Source organism: Schistocerca serialis, chromosome 9 (assembly GCF_023864345.2).
Source record: "Schistocerca serialis cubense isolate TAMUIC-IGC-003099 chromosome 9, iqSchSeri2.2, whole genome shotgun sequence".
Taxonomy (NCBI): Eukaryota; Metazoa; Arthropoda; class Insecta; order Orthoptera; family Acrididae; genus Schistocerca; species Schistocerca serialis.
In genome coordinates this window covers 406023681-406039921 of record NC_064646.1, presented here as the reverse complement: position 1 = coordinate 406039921, position 16241 = coordinate 406023681, and the positions used below count along the sequence as shown (strand labels likewise).

The 16241-nt window shown below is 38.7% G+C and overlaps 1 protein-coding gene across 1 annotated transcript in view; it reads right to left on the bottom strand.

Annotated features, from left to right (window-relative positions):
- The window catches only part of LOC126419799 (protein still life, isoforms C/SIF type 2), a 924442-nt gene that overhangs the window by 108925 nt on the left and 799276 nt on the right, over positions 1–16241 (bottom strand). Inside the window, exon 7 of the mRNA XM_050086986.1 lies at positions 4501–4671. Coding sequence (XP_049942943.1) covers positions 4501–4671 — 171 coding nt within the window. The remainder of the gene's footprint in view (positions 1–4500; positions 4672–16241) is intronic.

Below are 16241 nucleotides of genomic sequence, written 5' to 3'. Positions count from 1 at the left end.
AAAATATTAGTAGAACCTTAACACACACACACACACACACACACACACACACACACACACACACACACACAAAAGAAAGAAAGAAACACAGACACACAAATGTGGCAACTGTAAAACTGTTCATTATCAATTATTGAGAGCAGTTGCCTGGGCAGATGGAGGTGGGGAGGAGGTTGAGAAGGACAAATGAGGCAATGAGGGAGTAGCAGGAATGGTGTGAGGGAAGCCTTTTGAGAGACGACTCAGTGGCTGCACAACAAGATAAAAGGAATTCAGAGGATAGAGGATATGAGAGGTACAGAGAAGAAAGGGGGGACGGTGATAGAGAAGGGCAGATAGGTAGGTGGAGATGAAGAGAGAGAGAGAGAGAGAGAGAGAGAGAGAGAGAGAGAGAGAGAGGGGAAGGAAGCGAGAAATGGAGAGGGGTGTATAATGGGGAAAGAAGGGGAGGAAGAGGAAGAGAGAGAGAGAGAGAGAGAGAGAGAGAGAGAGAGAGAGAGAGAGAGAGAGTATATCCTTATGAGGGCGCAGGAGGGAGGAAGAGTGGTGGGATAAGGCAGTACATGATCTGGATGGGGTAGGAGTGATGTGAACAGAAGAAAGAAGGAAAAATTTAAGGTGAGACAAAGGGAAATAGATTAGCGGAGGTTTAGGCTAGAGTGATTGCGAGAGTGTAGGATATGTGGGAGAGACAATTTCCAGCTCAAAGGAGCTGGAATGATGTATCCATATCACTCATGTAGTGAAGCAGCTGTTGCAGTCATTTGTGTTGTGGTGCACAGCATGTTAGGCAACTGGATTGTCTAGTTTGTGGTTTACAATAGCTTGGCATTGGTCATTCATGTGTGCAGTCTATTGGTTGCTTGTCATGGAAACATGGAATACTGCACAGTAATTGCAAAATTGACAATATGTAACATGGCTGCTTTTACAACTGGCGCTGTCTTTTATAGGGTATGAAATGCTTATGACTGTAACACAGTGGGAGGTAGTGGGTGGCTGTGTGGGACAGGTCTCACACCTAAGACGACCACAAGGGAATGACCCACAGGATGCAGGATTGGGAGCAGGATTGTATTTTCTACAAAGGAATAAAACTGTACAATAATTGTCCAAGGAGATTAAAAGAAAATTAAAATCCTAATATTCAAGCTAATAGTTAAAGTACATTTCTTAAATAATCAATACTACAGAGTTAAGGACTATTTGGAAAACACAGACTAGAGAATGGTAAAAAATAGATGTTATTTAACAATAAACAACTATTATTATGCAGTAAACTGTGTTGGGTTAATGATTTTTGCTGTAAAATCATATACCCAGGACCCGCGACAGAAATTTCTAGCTTCTTTACAATCTCTTTGAGTCAATATCTCATTCATTGTGATGAGGTGCTGACAAAGCTAACTCAGACAGACCAAGGGGACAACAAGAAGAAGTCAACAGAACAGCAGATGTATCGTCAAGGTTCTGATGCCAGCCACGTGTGTGTGTGTGTGTGTGTGTGTGTGTGTGTGTGTGTGTGTGTGTGTGTGTAAATGACCTATAACACAGGCATTGGTTTCTCTTTGTGCATGTTCAGTAGTGTGATGAACTCTCTTGGTAAAAAAATCAAGCCTAAATGGTAATATCATATTTGCAGTTTAAATTTTATCGAATTTCATCTGAATAATAGTGAGTGACTCTCAAAGATCCAGAAAGAATATATCATGAAAAAATAAGCTCAAGAGTTTTGAGTAATTTATGCAGCTTAAAAACAAACTGATAACTGCAAAAATAATTTTGTTTAGTATTTATTCTCATTAATTTGATGCTGTTTCTAATATTCTAGAAACCCACAGTGATAAACCTTTTAAATTGGAATAAATAACAGATTTTGACCACCAATTACTTATAAAAATTTAATGAAGGAACGATGTAATGAATCACGAACAAATCATAAAATGACAGTTGATTCCCAGAAAGCTCCTTCAACATAAAGATTTCGCCAGCAGTGTTCAATCTATGAGCATTGATTTTTATTTCAAATTGCAGACAACTATTCAGTTAAGTGTTATAGCAGTGCAATAGTGAAATTAGAATTCTCCATGACCTAATGTATCAATTTAAAGCAATTAAAATTATTAGTGTCTATTCAATAAGCTACAGTGTCTTATGATTTATAACAAGTGAGAGAGAGAGAGAGACACTGTTATCACATCTCAGTTTCATGCACGATTATGCATTTTTAACAGTAATCAGATGAGTAACAAATATTTAATAACTGTGCACTTCTTAAAGAAAATAACGAAAGTGTGACTTTGTGTTACTATAGCATAAACCGAACACCATGCTTTCAAAATAAAATAATACTCCTAAAAGAACTAATTCCATAAAATATTAACCATAAATTACAAGAGTGTGTTGAAAAGTGATGCCTCTGAATTTATTATGTGAAAACTCTTAAAGTCTTTTGAAAATAAAGCAAACATTATTAACATTCTACATCTTTATACTTCATGTCTCTGTATTTGCAGCCCTCTGCCACTAGAGGGCTCCAAATTGTAGCCTGTAACATGGTGGTGTGTAAAGTAACTATGTCAGTGTGTGAGAAACAGCTTGCTGTAATTCAGTACAATGGAGAGTTGGGGTGACTTTTTCATTGATTTTTGCGTTTTTAATTAGAAGAAAATCTTTAGTGCCTTAACTGATGTACCTCCTGGGTTTCCAGTTTGAATGCCCTCCTTTTTATCTGTTGACTGAAGTTTTGATGGAGTAGTAAAGAAACTTCATAAAACTTCAGAAATATTGAGTCCAAACACATACCAAGAAGGTAATGCACAAGTGGGTGAAGAAAGATTTTGGTGAAAGATTTGGAAATATCTGATTACATTAAACTATGCAAAAATTTGAAACCTGTAAATGGGGTCAATGATCTGAAAATGATTCATCAGAAGAAATTCATGATAGGCAAATGGGTAACTGATGTGAAATCCAAAACACACTTCAAACTGCTTTCTGCCATTAGGCAGATGTGGATACACTTTCATAAAAGTATCAAATAGATTCAAAGTGCTCTCTCTGAAGAACAGGAAATGGAGCATATTAATGTTTTTATTTCTGCTTCTGGTGTTAAAGTGCTTTACCTAATTTAAAAAAGTGAATTTTCAAAAAATGTTATTGAAAACTCATCAAAATGCAATATGTCCAAAACAGTTAACATGAAAAAGCATATCATCCACTTAAAACGCAACAAACCACATTTAATCAGAACACTCCTCACATCTTGACAGCAAATCAAAAAATTACACATTTTTATCAGTAGCCCTACAGATGTATTTTGTATAAATTTCAAAAAAAATAATAAAATTATTTTTGCTGTACAGGTTTTTCATTTGTCAGAAAAATTTAACTTTCTGTGAGGTTGTGTGTTTTGGAAAGTTACTCATCATACAACAATAATGGAAATTCTTGGATGAAACAATGCATAGAATGAGAGAAAGGCAAACCACTCACAGCAAACTGATGTGTGGAGCGTAGTAACACACAACAGGTAACACTGTTCGCTCTAGTTTTCAAAGTCTTGCTCTTTTTCTAGTTATGTGAAATGTGTTTTATTCATCTCATAATACACACAATTTCAGAACATTTGTCTGATGTACAGGAGATGTGTCAATGTTACAATTTGCTTATTTGAAATTTCGTCACACTCAGATTACCAGAAAAGGAACAAGAGCTTGAAAGACAGTGTGAATAGTGTTTGTTGCTGTGTGATTGTATGCTCCACTCATCAGTCCACAAAAGGTGAGTGGTAGCCTTTCCCTAATCTATGTAACCATAAATTTACAAATAATGGAAGATTCAGGATTGAATAATGACAATCTTATGAAGTACTACTTTGCTTCTCACCATGTAGCGGAAATGTTAGTCGCAGACAGGCACAACAAAAAGACTGTCAAATAAGTAAGGTTTCAGCCAAAAAGGCCTTCACGTGTGTGTGAGTTGCTTTTATGTGAGTGAGCATGTGAATGTTGTCTGGTTCGGATGAAGGCCTTTTTTGGCCAAAAGCTTAGCTGTTTGACAGTCATTTTGTTGTGCCTGTCTGCAACCCAAGATTTCCACTACATGGCAAATGGCAAATGGCAATCTATCCTTTTCGTAATATTGTCAATATCCATAAAATATGTATCCTGACGTTGAAAAGATGTCAAACTATTTAAAAGCATGAACTTTTTAGCTGTCAATTATTTTATCTTGTTAACAGTAACCAAAATGATTACTTTTATTTGCATGAGAGCAGATCAAAAGCCAATTCACTATTGGCAATGCCAATGATAATATTACTCACATGCCTTATTCTGGTAATCAGTTACAACACTAGTAACATATAGCACCATATAATATCTATTTAAACTATAACCAAAGAAAACTTCAATATTTCTTCACAAGGACACTATGTTTAACTTTAAAAACATCTTGCATGTTCTAAAAACATGTGTTATGAACTTGTACTTAACATACATATGTCTCTATAAGATCCGTCCGATGAGGAACGAAATAATTGTGGTCTTCCATGTCTCGTCTTTTCTTGACCCGTACAAAATGTTCCATCGGGTTTAAATTCTTCCGACCGCATGCACTTGCCAGAAATTCCTCGACAGACATTGCATCCCTCAGGTAGATATGAGCAGTCTGTCAAAAGAGAAGGAGTGAATAGATTAACTTAAAACATTCAATAGATATTTCATTTATCATACAGTAAACACTGGTTTGTTGAAAATGAGGAATAATTCAACAATTAAGCTTATTACATGACTACTGCATTTCAAATGTTACAATTAAGTATTTATTGAAGAAAAAGTTCCTGCTTCAGTCACAATATTACACAAGAGGACGTTTAGTAACTGTTTCATCTGTACCACAGATACCAGACACACTTTTGTGGCATTAAGTGAAAGCAGTAGTAAAATACTTTTTATATGAAAAGTCTTTAGCAGGTTAAGTACGCTTTATAACTTCTGCTAACACAGTAAATATTACTATGAAACACATACAGTTTTAGCACAGTCAAACTGCCATTTATCTTCTGTGAAAGGGGATAAACATAGGAGATGAATCACATGGATTTCAAATTAAATAATTGTACAACACACAGAACACTGAGTGAGCAAGCATAGGAAAATTATATACGAGGGCGATCCACAAAGTACATTATGTTTTGGAATTAAAAATAAATTAAGTATTGGAATTTTTTTTATTATATACAGATGAAAGCCACACTTCAATACTACTTTTCTACATAGTTGCCATTTAAATTAAGGCACTTATCGTAGGGATGGACGAGCTTGGAAATTCCTTCGTCATAAAATTCGGCCGCCTGCGCCTTCAACCACGTGGTTACCTCTTCATGAAGCTGTGCGTTGTCATCAAAACGCTGCATAGCCAACCACTTCTTCATTGCTGAGAATAAGTGGAAGTCACTCGGTGCCAGGTTGGGACTGTACGGCGGATGAGGAAACAACTCCCACTTAAAAGATTCGAGAACTTCACGAGTAGCATTTGCCGTGTGGGCCCAGACGTTGTCGTGAATCAGCAAGATCTTTGAGCCCAATTTTCCCCTGCGCTTGTTTTGTATTGCTCTTCTGAGGTTGTGCAGAGTTTGGCAATACCTTTGAGAGTTTATTGTAGTGCCTCTTTCCAGGAAATCCACAAAAATCGTATTTCTACCGGGTTACTGATTAACCACGTGGTTGAAGGCGCAGGCGGCTGAATTTTATGACGAAGGAATTTCCAAGCTCGTCCATCACTACGATAAGTGCCTTAATTTAAATGGCAACTATGTAGAAAAGTAGTAATTAAGTGTGGCTTTCATCTGCATATAATAAAAAAAATTTCCAATACTTTATTTATTTTTAATTCCAAAACATAATGTACTTTGTGGATAGCCCTCGTATTATTTCTCCTTATCATTACTCACTCAACATGTATCTTAATTAGGGCAAGCAGGGTCAGGTACTGAACTCAATAGTGTGATATAACACAGAAAGGAACAATTAATGCAGGCCATGGCATCATAGTTACAGAAAAAGGAGAAGGGCAAAAGCTATGGATAAATTCAGTTTATTAATGAAAGACAAAGGTGTAAGACTGAGATAGCGTGCATAAGAATGAAATTAACAAGAATTGTATTTATATCTTCCTTCAGGCTGGGTCATAATAGCCCATCCCTACACTTTCTTTGTCTTCACCAGGGCTGGGAGGCCAGTACATGTTCGGCCAACTATACTAGCAAAAATAGCAGGCAGCTCAAGGGGAAGCAATGCAAACACATTGCACACACCAGCACTGGCACTGGTCTATAGTAGCACTGCTGAATACTGCATCCCAGTATGGGCAATGAGCACCCACACAGAAAAGATGATGGGCAGCTCACTGAACTGAGGAGGATCATAACTGGCCCAACCAAAACTGACCCCCACAACCTGGCTACCACTGCTAGTCAATATACAACCACCAAATATAGAACACAAAGCTGTAATAAAAAAAAGTAAGATATCAAACTATAGCCACCTCCCCATTCATCATCATTTACACACAAGGGTTCAACTGAAGTTGAGGACATCTCTTTGAAAAACCATACAAAGATTAGAAGTTTTTGAGGATGAAATGGACTGTCAATGAAGAAACACACCACAAAACGGAATCCTTATTGCTCATGTGATCAAAAGAGTTTCTGGTTTTGACCTCCCAAGAAGACACTGGACAAGCTTAAACAAAATAAGGACTGAAGCAGGTCACTGTAAAAGCTAAATGACAAAGTGGGATCTAGAAAATGATCCTTTCTATAAGAGTGGTCAACTTCAAACCAAGGACCATATTTCAAATTGTGCAATTTACAGTTTCAAAGGAGGAGGAATTAAAGACACCCACAGTGTCTCTGGAGTAGCCCTGGAATGACTGACGAATGTTCAGTGTGCTAATTTGACTGTAGTGTTTACATCTTACCTCATTAATGGATTTTTTTTAATTCATGAGGTTTTGTGTTTCTCCTTTCAGATGTGTTAATGTTGCAGTGCATATAGTATATCTTGGTATATATTTAAAACCTTTTTCTCATGTGTTATCTAGGTTACGAAGGTTAGGTGGATGGCAGAAAGACACTCTTGGTGGAGTGGGGAGGATTTCATGAAGGATGGATCTCTTTTCAGGGCAGGAGAGCCACATTCAGAGTCTGGTCCAGTCCCGGAAAGTATCCTGTCACAAGTGGGGCACTTTTGTGGTTCTTCTGTGGGGGTTCTGGGTTTGAGGGGATGAGGAAGTGGCTCTGGTTATTTGCTTCTGTACCAGGTCGGAAGGGTAGTTGCGGGATGCGAAAGCTGTTGTCAGGTTGTTGATATATTTTTCCCACATGGAATGTTTCCCTCTATTATTTTTATATATATATCCTTCATCATGTGTTACCCCCGGAAACCATCCTTGTAACCATTGATGCCACTTCCTTATACACAAATATTCCAGGGCCTCGCTGCGATGGAGCATTTCCTTTCACGCCGATCACCTGCCACCCTACCTAAAACCTCTTTCCTCATCACCTTAGCCAGCTTCATCCTGACCCACAACTTCTTCCCTTTTGAAGGCCAGACATACCAACAATTAAAGGGAACAGCCATGGGTACCAGGATGGCCCCCTCGTACGCCAACCTATTCATGGGTCGCTTAGAGGAAGCCTTCTTGGTTACCCAGGCCTGCCAGCCCAAAGTTTGGTACAGATTTATTGATGACATCTTCATGATCTGGACTCACAGTGAAGAAGAACTCCAGAATTTCCTCTCCAACCTCAACTCCTTTGGTTCCATCAGATTCACCTGGTCCTACTCCAAATCCCATGCCACTTTCCTTGACGTTGACCTCCACCTGTCCAATGGCCAGCTTCACACGTCCGTCCACATCAAACCCACCAACAAGCAACAGTACCTCCATTATGACAGCTGCCACCCATTTCACATCAAACGGTCCCTTCCCTACAGCCTAGGTCTTCGTGGCAAACGAATCTGCTCCAGTCTGGAATCCCTGAACCATTACACCAACAACCTGACAACAGCTTTCGCATCCCGCAACTACCCTTCCGAACTGGTACAGAAGCAAATAACCAGAGCCACTTCCTCATCCCCTCAAACCCAGAATCCCCCACAGAAGAACCACAAAAGTACCCCACTTGTGACAGAATACTTTCCGGGACTGTACCAGACTCTGAATGTGGCTCTCCTGCCCTGAAATGAGATCCATCCTTCATGAAATCCTCCCCACTCCACCAAGAGTGTCTTTCTGCCATCCACCTAACCTTCGTAACCTGTTAGTTCATCCCTATGAAATCCCCAAACCACCTTCCCTACCCTCTGGCTCCTATCCTTGTAACCACCTCCGGTGTAAAACCTGTCCCATGCACCCTCCCACCACCACCTACTCCAGTCCTGTAACCCGGAAGGTGTACACGATCAAAGGCAGAGCCACATGTGAAAGCACCCACGTGATTTACCAACTGACCTGCCTACACTGTGATGCATTCTATGTGGGAATGACCAGCAACAAACTGTCCATTCACACGAATGGACACAGGCAGACAGTGTTTGTTGGTAATGAGGATCACCCTGTGGCTAAACATGCCTTGGTGCACGGCCAGCACATCTTGGCACAGTGTTACACCGTCCGGGTTATCTGGATACTTCCCACCAACACCAACCTATCCGAACTCCAGAGATGGGAACTTGCTCTTCAATATATCCTCTCTTCCTGTTACCCACCAGGCCTCAATCTCCGCTAATTTCAAGTTGCCGCCACTCACACCTCACCTGTCATTCAACATCATCTTTGCCTCTGCACTTCCGCCTCGACTGACATCTCTGCCCAAACTCTTTGTCTTTAAATATGTCTGCTTGTGTCTGTATGTGTGTGGGCGGATATGTGTGTGTGTGTGTGTGTGTGTGTGTGTGTGTGTGTGTGTGTGTGTGTGTGTGTGTGTGTGTGTGTGCGCGCGCGAGTGTACACCCGTCCTTTTTTCCCCCAAAGGTATGTCTTTCCGCTCCCGGGATTGGAATGACTCCTTACCCTCTTCCTTAAAACCCAAATCCTTTCGTCTTTCCCTCTCCTAACCTCTTTCCTGACGAAGCAACCGTTGGTTGCGAAAGCTAGAATTTTGTGTGTATGTATGTGTCTGTTTGTGTTTCTATCGACCTGCCAGTGCTTTCGTATGGTAAGTCACATCATCTTTGTTTAATAGAGGGAAACATTCCACATGGGAAAAATATATCTAAAAACAAAGATGATGTGACTTACCAAACGAAAGTGCTGGCACGTCGATAGACACACAAACAAACACAAACATACACACAAAATTCAAGTTTTCACAACAAACTGTTGCCTCATCAGGAAAGAGGGAAGGAGAGGGAAAGACGAAAGGAAGTGTGTTTTAAGGGAGAGGGTAAGGAGTCATTCCAATCCCGGGAGCGGAAAGACCTACCTTAGGGGGAAAAACGGACGGGTATACACTCGCACACACACACACATCCATCCACACATACACAGACACAAGCAGACATATTTAAAGAGTGGGAGTTGTTGCTTGCTTCATATATCAATCTAATATAGGAGCACGAATTTCTACTAACTTCTACCTCTCAACATTTCTGAATTTTTTATGAACCAAAAGTGTAACTATTGTTGCTTTCTCCTAACACTAGAATGACAGGAGAAGTTAATTTTCTGCAGCTGTATACAAAGTGAGAGGACAGACTTATCTGACAGACAAGATATAGTACTGCCTGAGTAAAAATAAGAAAATAAGACAGCAGGAAATGTGTAGGGAACAGAAAGCTAAATAATAATAACTAGACTGGAACATATGCGAGAAACAAAAGAGCTTTATAAAGGAAAGAAACCTAATATGGTGAAGATAACTGACAGGGAAAGTTGTCAAACAAATAAATAATTTAAAATTAAACTAAATAAAAAAGAAACAGACAGAGTAGTCAGATGGATTTTAAGACAAAATATTGTTAAAAAATATTCTAGGCCTATAGTGGGCAGTATTTTCAATGACGTGATGGTCCAGAACAGCTCCTGGAAAAGATTGATAGTGAATTTTATGGTGGCAATCATAAGCTACTACGAACAGCATAGTGAACACATTATTGTGGCCAAGATAGACTTGAAGCCCATGCCTACTACAGTAGTACAAGTTTATATGCCAATTAGCTCTGCAGATGACGAAGAAATTGATGAAATGTATGATGAGATAAAAGACATTATTCAGATGGTGAAGGGAGATTAAAATTTAATAGTGATGGGTGACTGGACTTCTATAGTAGGAAAAGGGAGAGAAGGAAATGTAGTAAATGAATATGGATTGGAGGTAAGAAATGAAAGACGATACAGCCTGGTAGGATTTTGTACAGAGCATAACTTAATCATAGCTAAAACTTGGTTCAAGAATCACGAAAGAAGGTTGTATACATGGAAGAAGCCTGGAGATAAGAGAAGGATCAGATAGATTGTATAATAGCAAGCCAGAGATTTAGGAACCATGTTTTAAATTGCAAGACATTTCCAGGGGCAGATGTGGACTCTGACCACAATCTATTGATTATAAACTGTTGATTAAAACTGAAGAAACTGCAAAAAGGTGGGAATTTAAGGAGATGCGACCTGGATAAACTGACTAAACCAGAGGTTGTACAGAGTTTCAGGGAGAGCATAAGGGAACAATTGACAGGAATGTGGTAAAGAAATACAGTAGAAGAAGAATGGGTAGCTCTGAGGGATGAAATAGTGAAGGCAGCAGACGATCAAGTAGGTAAAATGACGAGGGCTTGTAGAAATCCTTGGGTAACAGGAGAAATATTGAATTTAATTGATGAAAGGAGAAAATATAAAAATGCAGTAAATGAAGCAGGCAAAAAGGAATACAAATGTCTCAAAAATGAGCTCGACAGGAAGTGCAAAATGGCTAAGCAGGCATGGCTAGAGGACAAATGTAAGGATGTAGAGGATTATCTCACTAGTGGTAAGATAGATACAGCCTACAGGAAAATTAAAGAGACCTTCAGAGAAAAGAGAACCACTTGTATGAATATCAAAAGCTCAGATGGAAACCCAGTTCTAAGCAAAGAAGGGAAAGCAGAAAGGTGGAAAGAGTACATAAAGGGTCTATACAAGGGCGATGTTCTTGAGGACAATATTATGGAAATGGAAGAGAATGTAGATGAAGACGAAATGGGAGATATGATACTGCGTGAAGAGTTTGACAGAGCACTGAAAGACCTGAGTCGAAACAAGGCCCCGGGAGTAGACAACATTCAATTAGAATTACTGACAGCCTTGGGAGAGCCAGTCCTGACAAAACTCTACCATCTGATGAGCAAGATGTATGAGACAGGCAAAATGCACTCAGACTTCAAGAAGAATATAATAATTCCAATCCCAAAGAAAGCAGGTGTTGACAGATGTGAAAATTACTGAACTATCAGTTTAATAAGTCACAGCTGCAAAATACTAACACGAATTCTTTACAGACAAATGGAAAAACTGGTAGAAGTCGACCTCGGGGAAGATCAGTTTGGATTACATAGAAATATTGGAACGTGTGAGGCAATACTGACCCTACGACTTATCTTAGAAAATAGATTAAGGAAAGGCAAACCTACATTTCTAGCATTTGTAGACTTAGAGAAAGCTTTTGACAATGTTGACTGGAATATTCCCTTTCAAATTCTGAAGGTGGCAGGGTTAAAATATAGAGAGCAAAAGGCTATTTACAATTTGTACAGAAACCAGATGGCAGTTATAAGAGTCGAGGGACATGAAAGGGCAGCAGTGGTTGGGAAGGGAGTGAGACAGGTTTGTAGCCTCTCCCAAAAGTTATTCAATCTGTATATTGAGCAAGCAGTAAAGGAAAAAAAAAAAAAAAAAATTCAGAGTTGGTATTAAAATCCATGGAGAAGAAATAAAAACTTTGAGGTCTGCCGATGACATTGCAATTCTGGGCTTGGAAGAGCAGTTGAACGGAAAGGAGGATATAAGATGAACATCAACAAAAGCAAAACGAGGATAATGGAATGTAGTTGAATTAAGTCGGGTGATGCTGAGGGAATTAAATTAGGAAATGAACACTTGAATAGTAAAGTAGTTTTGCTATTTGGGCAGCAAAATAACTGGTGATGGTTGAAGTAGAGAGGATATAAAATGTAGACTGGCAATGACAAGGAAAGCATTTCTGAAGAAGAGAAATTTGTTAACATCGAGTATAGATTTAAGTGTCAGGAAGTCATTTCTGAAAGTATTTGTATGGAGTGTAGCCATGTGTGGAAGTGAAACATGGATCGGTTGGTAGGACATGTTCTGAGGCATCAAGGGATCACCAATTTAGGATTGGAGGGCAGCACAGAGGTTAAAAATCGTAGAGGGAGACCAAGAGATGAATACACTTAGCAGATTCAGAAGGATGTTGGTTGAGGTAGGCACTGGGAGATGAAGAAGCTTCCACAGGATACAGTAGGATGGAGAGCTACATCAAACCAGTCTCAGGACTGTAACCACAACAACAACATCAAGTCTTCTCACTTCCACAGTACAGATCACGTTAAGTGCTCTGCATTTTGTTCTGCTTACTTCTCAACTGCTGATTTGTTTATGTATCCATCCTGCCACACTTATAAAAATCTTAGTACACTGCTTGTTGTGAAGAAAACATAGTGATAAATTTTATCTAAATCGCTACCACTTTGGATGCTGTATTTATACAGGGTGAGTCACTAACTATTGTCACCAAGAATATCTCCAAAAGTATGATAGGAGCTGAAAAGTTTCTGAGTCAAATTTGCATGAGACAACAGGGGCCATAATATGATGTTAGTTTTTTGTTGCTAGGTGGGTTCGCTTAAGAGATATGAAGGTCAGCTTGTTTTTTTTTTTTTTTTTTTTTTTTTTTTTTTTTTTTTTTTTTTTTTTTTTTTTTATGGATGCTGTAGTTTGGTACTTGTTTTCTGATAGCAGCTATTGAGACAAATCCAATAATGTGTAACAGTAAGGACTTTGAAGGTCACTGAAGGTCACAAAGATGGCATGAATGTCCATTTATAGAAGGTGTTCAAAGTGATGACCATTGCTATCACGGATTGTGTGGCACTTATCCAAGCACATGCTCTGCAATTCTCTCTTGCATATCTTCAGGTGTAGTTGGAATGTCTTTTATGAATCCCCACAAGAAAAAAACCAGAGGCGTCAAGTCTGGCAAACAATCTGGCCACGACACATCTCCTCCATATCCAATCCAATGATTTGAGAACTGTCTCTGCAACTCATTTCTAGCCATCAGTGAAAAATGTGCCAGAATCCTATCGTGTTGATGCAACATTCTGTTCCTTGTGCCTAAAGGTATTTCTTCCAATAACAGACCTAATGTTTCTTGCAGGAATGTGGTGTGGTTCCTACCACTAAGATTTCCTTTTACAAAATAGGGGCCTATAATTCTGTCCTCCAGAATCCCACACCATACATTCACCGACCATGGTTTTTGGTGTGCAACTTGCCGCATCCAACATGGGTTTTCAGTTGCCCAATAATACATGTTACGCAAATTAACATTTCCATGGATCATGACTGTAGCTTTGTCAGTAAATAAAATCAATTTAATAAATGTTTTATCTCTCTGAATCTGAAGTTGAGCCCATTAGCAGAATTCAATGCGACACATACAATCTGTACCAGTTAATTGTTGGTGGAGATTGATATGGTAAGGATGATATTTATGGCAATGCAGAACACGAACAACACTATTCAGGCTCATATCAGATTCCCTTGCAATTTGATGTTAACTAACACAAGGATCTCGAACCACAGAGCAAGAGTACCAATTTCCATTTCCTCGCTAGTAACTTTCCTTTGCTGGATATGTTTCCAATGCATTAAAGATCCAGTTGTTCTCAGTTTATCATACACATATTTAAATGTATGACATGTAGGCTGAGTATGTGGAGGAGATAACTTTCAGCATATAAGCCTCTAGCTCTCATTGAATTTCGTTGGCATTCTCCATAAATGAGAAGCATATTGACTTATTCTTTGAAGGAATACATCATTCACATTCGCTTGATTTGATGACATTAGTATTACCGTTTCTGTTAGTGTTGTAGTGAAACCATCGAATGGTGTTTACATGTCAATGGTATGTCAGATGGGTATGCTGTATTTGGCAAATATTTACTATTTGCACAAAATACGAGAGAGAATTGTCAGAGCATGTGCTTTGATAAGTGCAAATGTGATAAGGAATACCTCTCAATCCATGATAAGAAGATTGCAGCTCTGTACTGATAGCAATGGTTATCACTTCAAACACCTTCTGTAAATGGACATTCATGCCACCTTTGTGACCTTCATTGACCTTCAAAGACCTTACTGGTACACATCATTGGATTCATCTCAATAGCTGCTATCAGAAAACAAGTACCAAACTATAACATCCCATTAAAAAAAAAAAAAGAAAAAAAAAAGAAAAAAAAAAAGCTGACCTTCAGATCTTTGAAGCGATCCCACTTAGCAACAAAAAACCAATGTCATATTATGGCCCCCGTTGTCTCATGCAGATTTGGCTCAGAAACTTTTCAGCTCCTATCATACTTTTGGAGACATTCTTAGTGGCAATAGTTGGTGACTCACCCTGTATAAACTTTTCTTGTCAAGTGGTCTAGCTGTTTTTGAACATTTCCTTAGCCAGTTATCTGTCAAGTATAATTTTCTCTATGCCTTCATTGATGGTTAATTCTTTAAAGGGAAGCACTAGGCAGGAATCTACAGCACAAATTTAGTAACTATCTATCTTTGCACATCCACAAACCCTGATTTTTTTTCCCATTATTCCCAAAATGTCAGATGGAATGAGAGTTTCCTTCTGCCCTGCTCTTATTGCCAAATTTCTGTGAACTTCAAGTAGCTTACACTTCACTTCATACAGGTTTCTCAGCACAGTCATGAAATTTTCTCTCTATCTTGGTCTGCTCAAAGGATGAGATGGTGTGAAAACTGTCAGCCACAGTAAACATACACACTGATAACACTACATTAAACTCCAACTTTTGTATATGATGGTGTGCTTGTTTGTACCTTTTGACAATTCATATGATGATATAATGACACCATTCATGACAAGATCATTGGAGTCAAGTCACAAGCTCATATCAGGGAAGGATGTGGAATGTAGTTGGTCATCTCCTTTTCAAAGGAACTATTTTGGCACCTGCCATACATAAGTGATTTAAGGGAAACCTCAAAATCTATAAATATAGACGGCCAGGCAAGAAATTGAAGTCTGATCTTCTCATCTTCCCAAATGTGTCTCCAGTGTCTTAACTACTGTATTATATTGGTTGGTGTGGTGGTGTACATATGTTTTGAAAAGGCTTTCAAAGATCATAAACATTCTCAGAAAGTGGGCAAAAACAAATGTATTATCCATATACATTAAGGATGGCACCCATCAATCAGTGCTACAGACATATGGTCCACAGATTCATATTCTCAATGCCATGTATGAGAATGAGAAACATTTTTGTTTTATTTTAAATTACCTATCATAGAACAGGATTACACCAACTACCAAACCTAAACACCACCCCAACCCACTATTAAGTAACTGATACCTCATTTATTATAAAAATGGCTGCTCCTTTGAGCCCTTGTATGAATTTATGAAAAACATGGCTGTTGACCGTCACATTTCTATGAGCACCAGGGAAATCTCTGAGGATAAACAGCTAATGTTGAACAGTCTCTAGAGTAGTGGACTCCTGTTATTTGCTGAACATCTTGTTGAAGTAAAACACACAAAAGTCATTGGCCTCAACAGAGTCGAGTATCTGAAGTGACAGATTCATGCAAAAACTTAGCAGTCTGCAGGAAGGTAATCATAGTTGCATCGTTGTGACAGCAAAAAAAACAAAGATATTTTCACTTGTGTAAGCTAGCATTAAAAATAAACAGAACTGTTATGGCATGCTTAGTTCATGGAACAATTAATGATAGCATCATCTGCTAGAGTATAGATGTAGATGTTGAAATAGATGCAGATATTTCTTCAGTAAGGGCCAGTACTAAAAGAGCACAAATCAGAAATGCATATTCTCAAGCTCAGTGACCTGTTTATTTAAATTATACATGCATACACAACACATGCTAGTTGAACGTGTTTTAAAAAATTAGATATGTACATA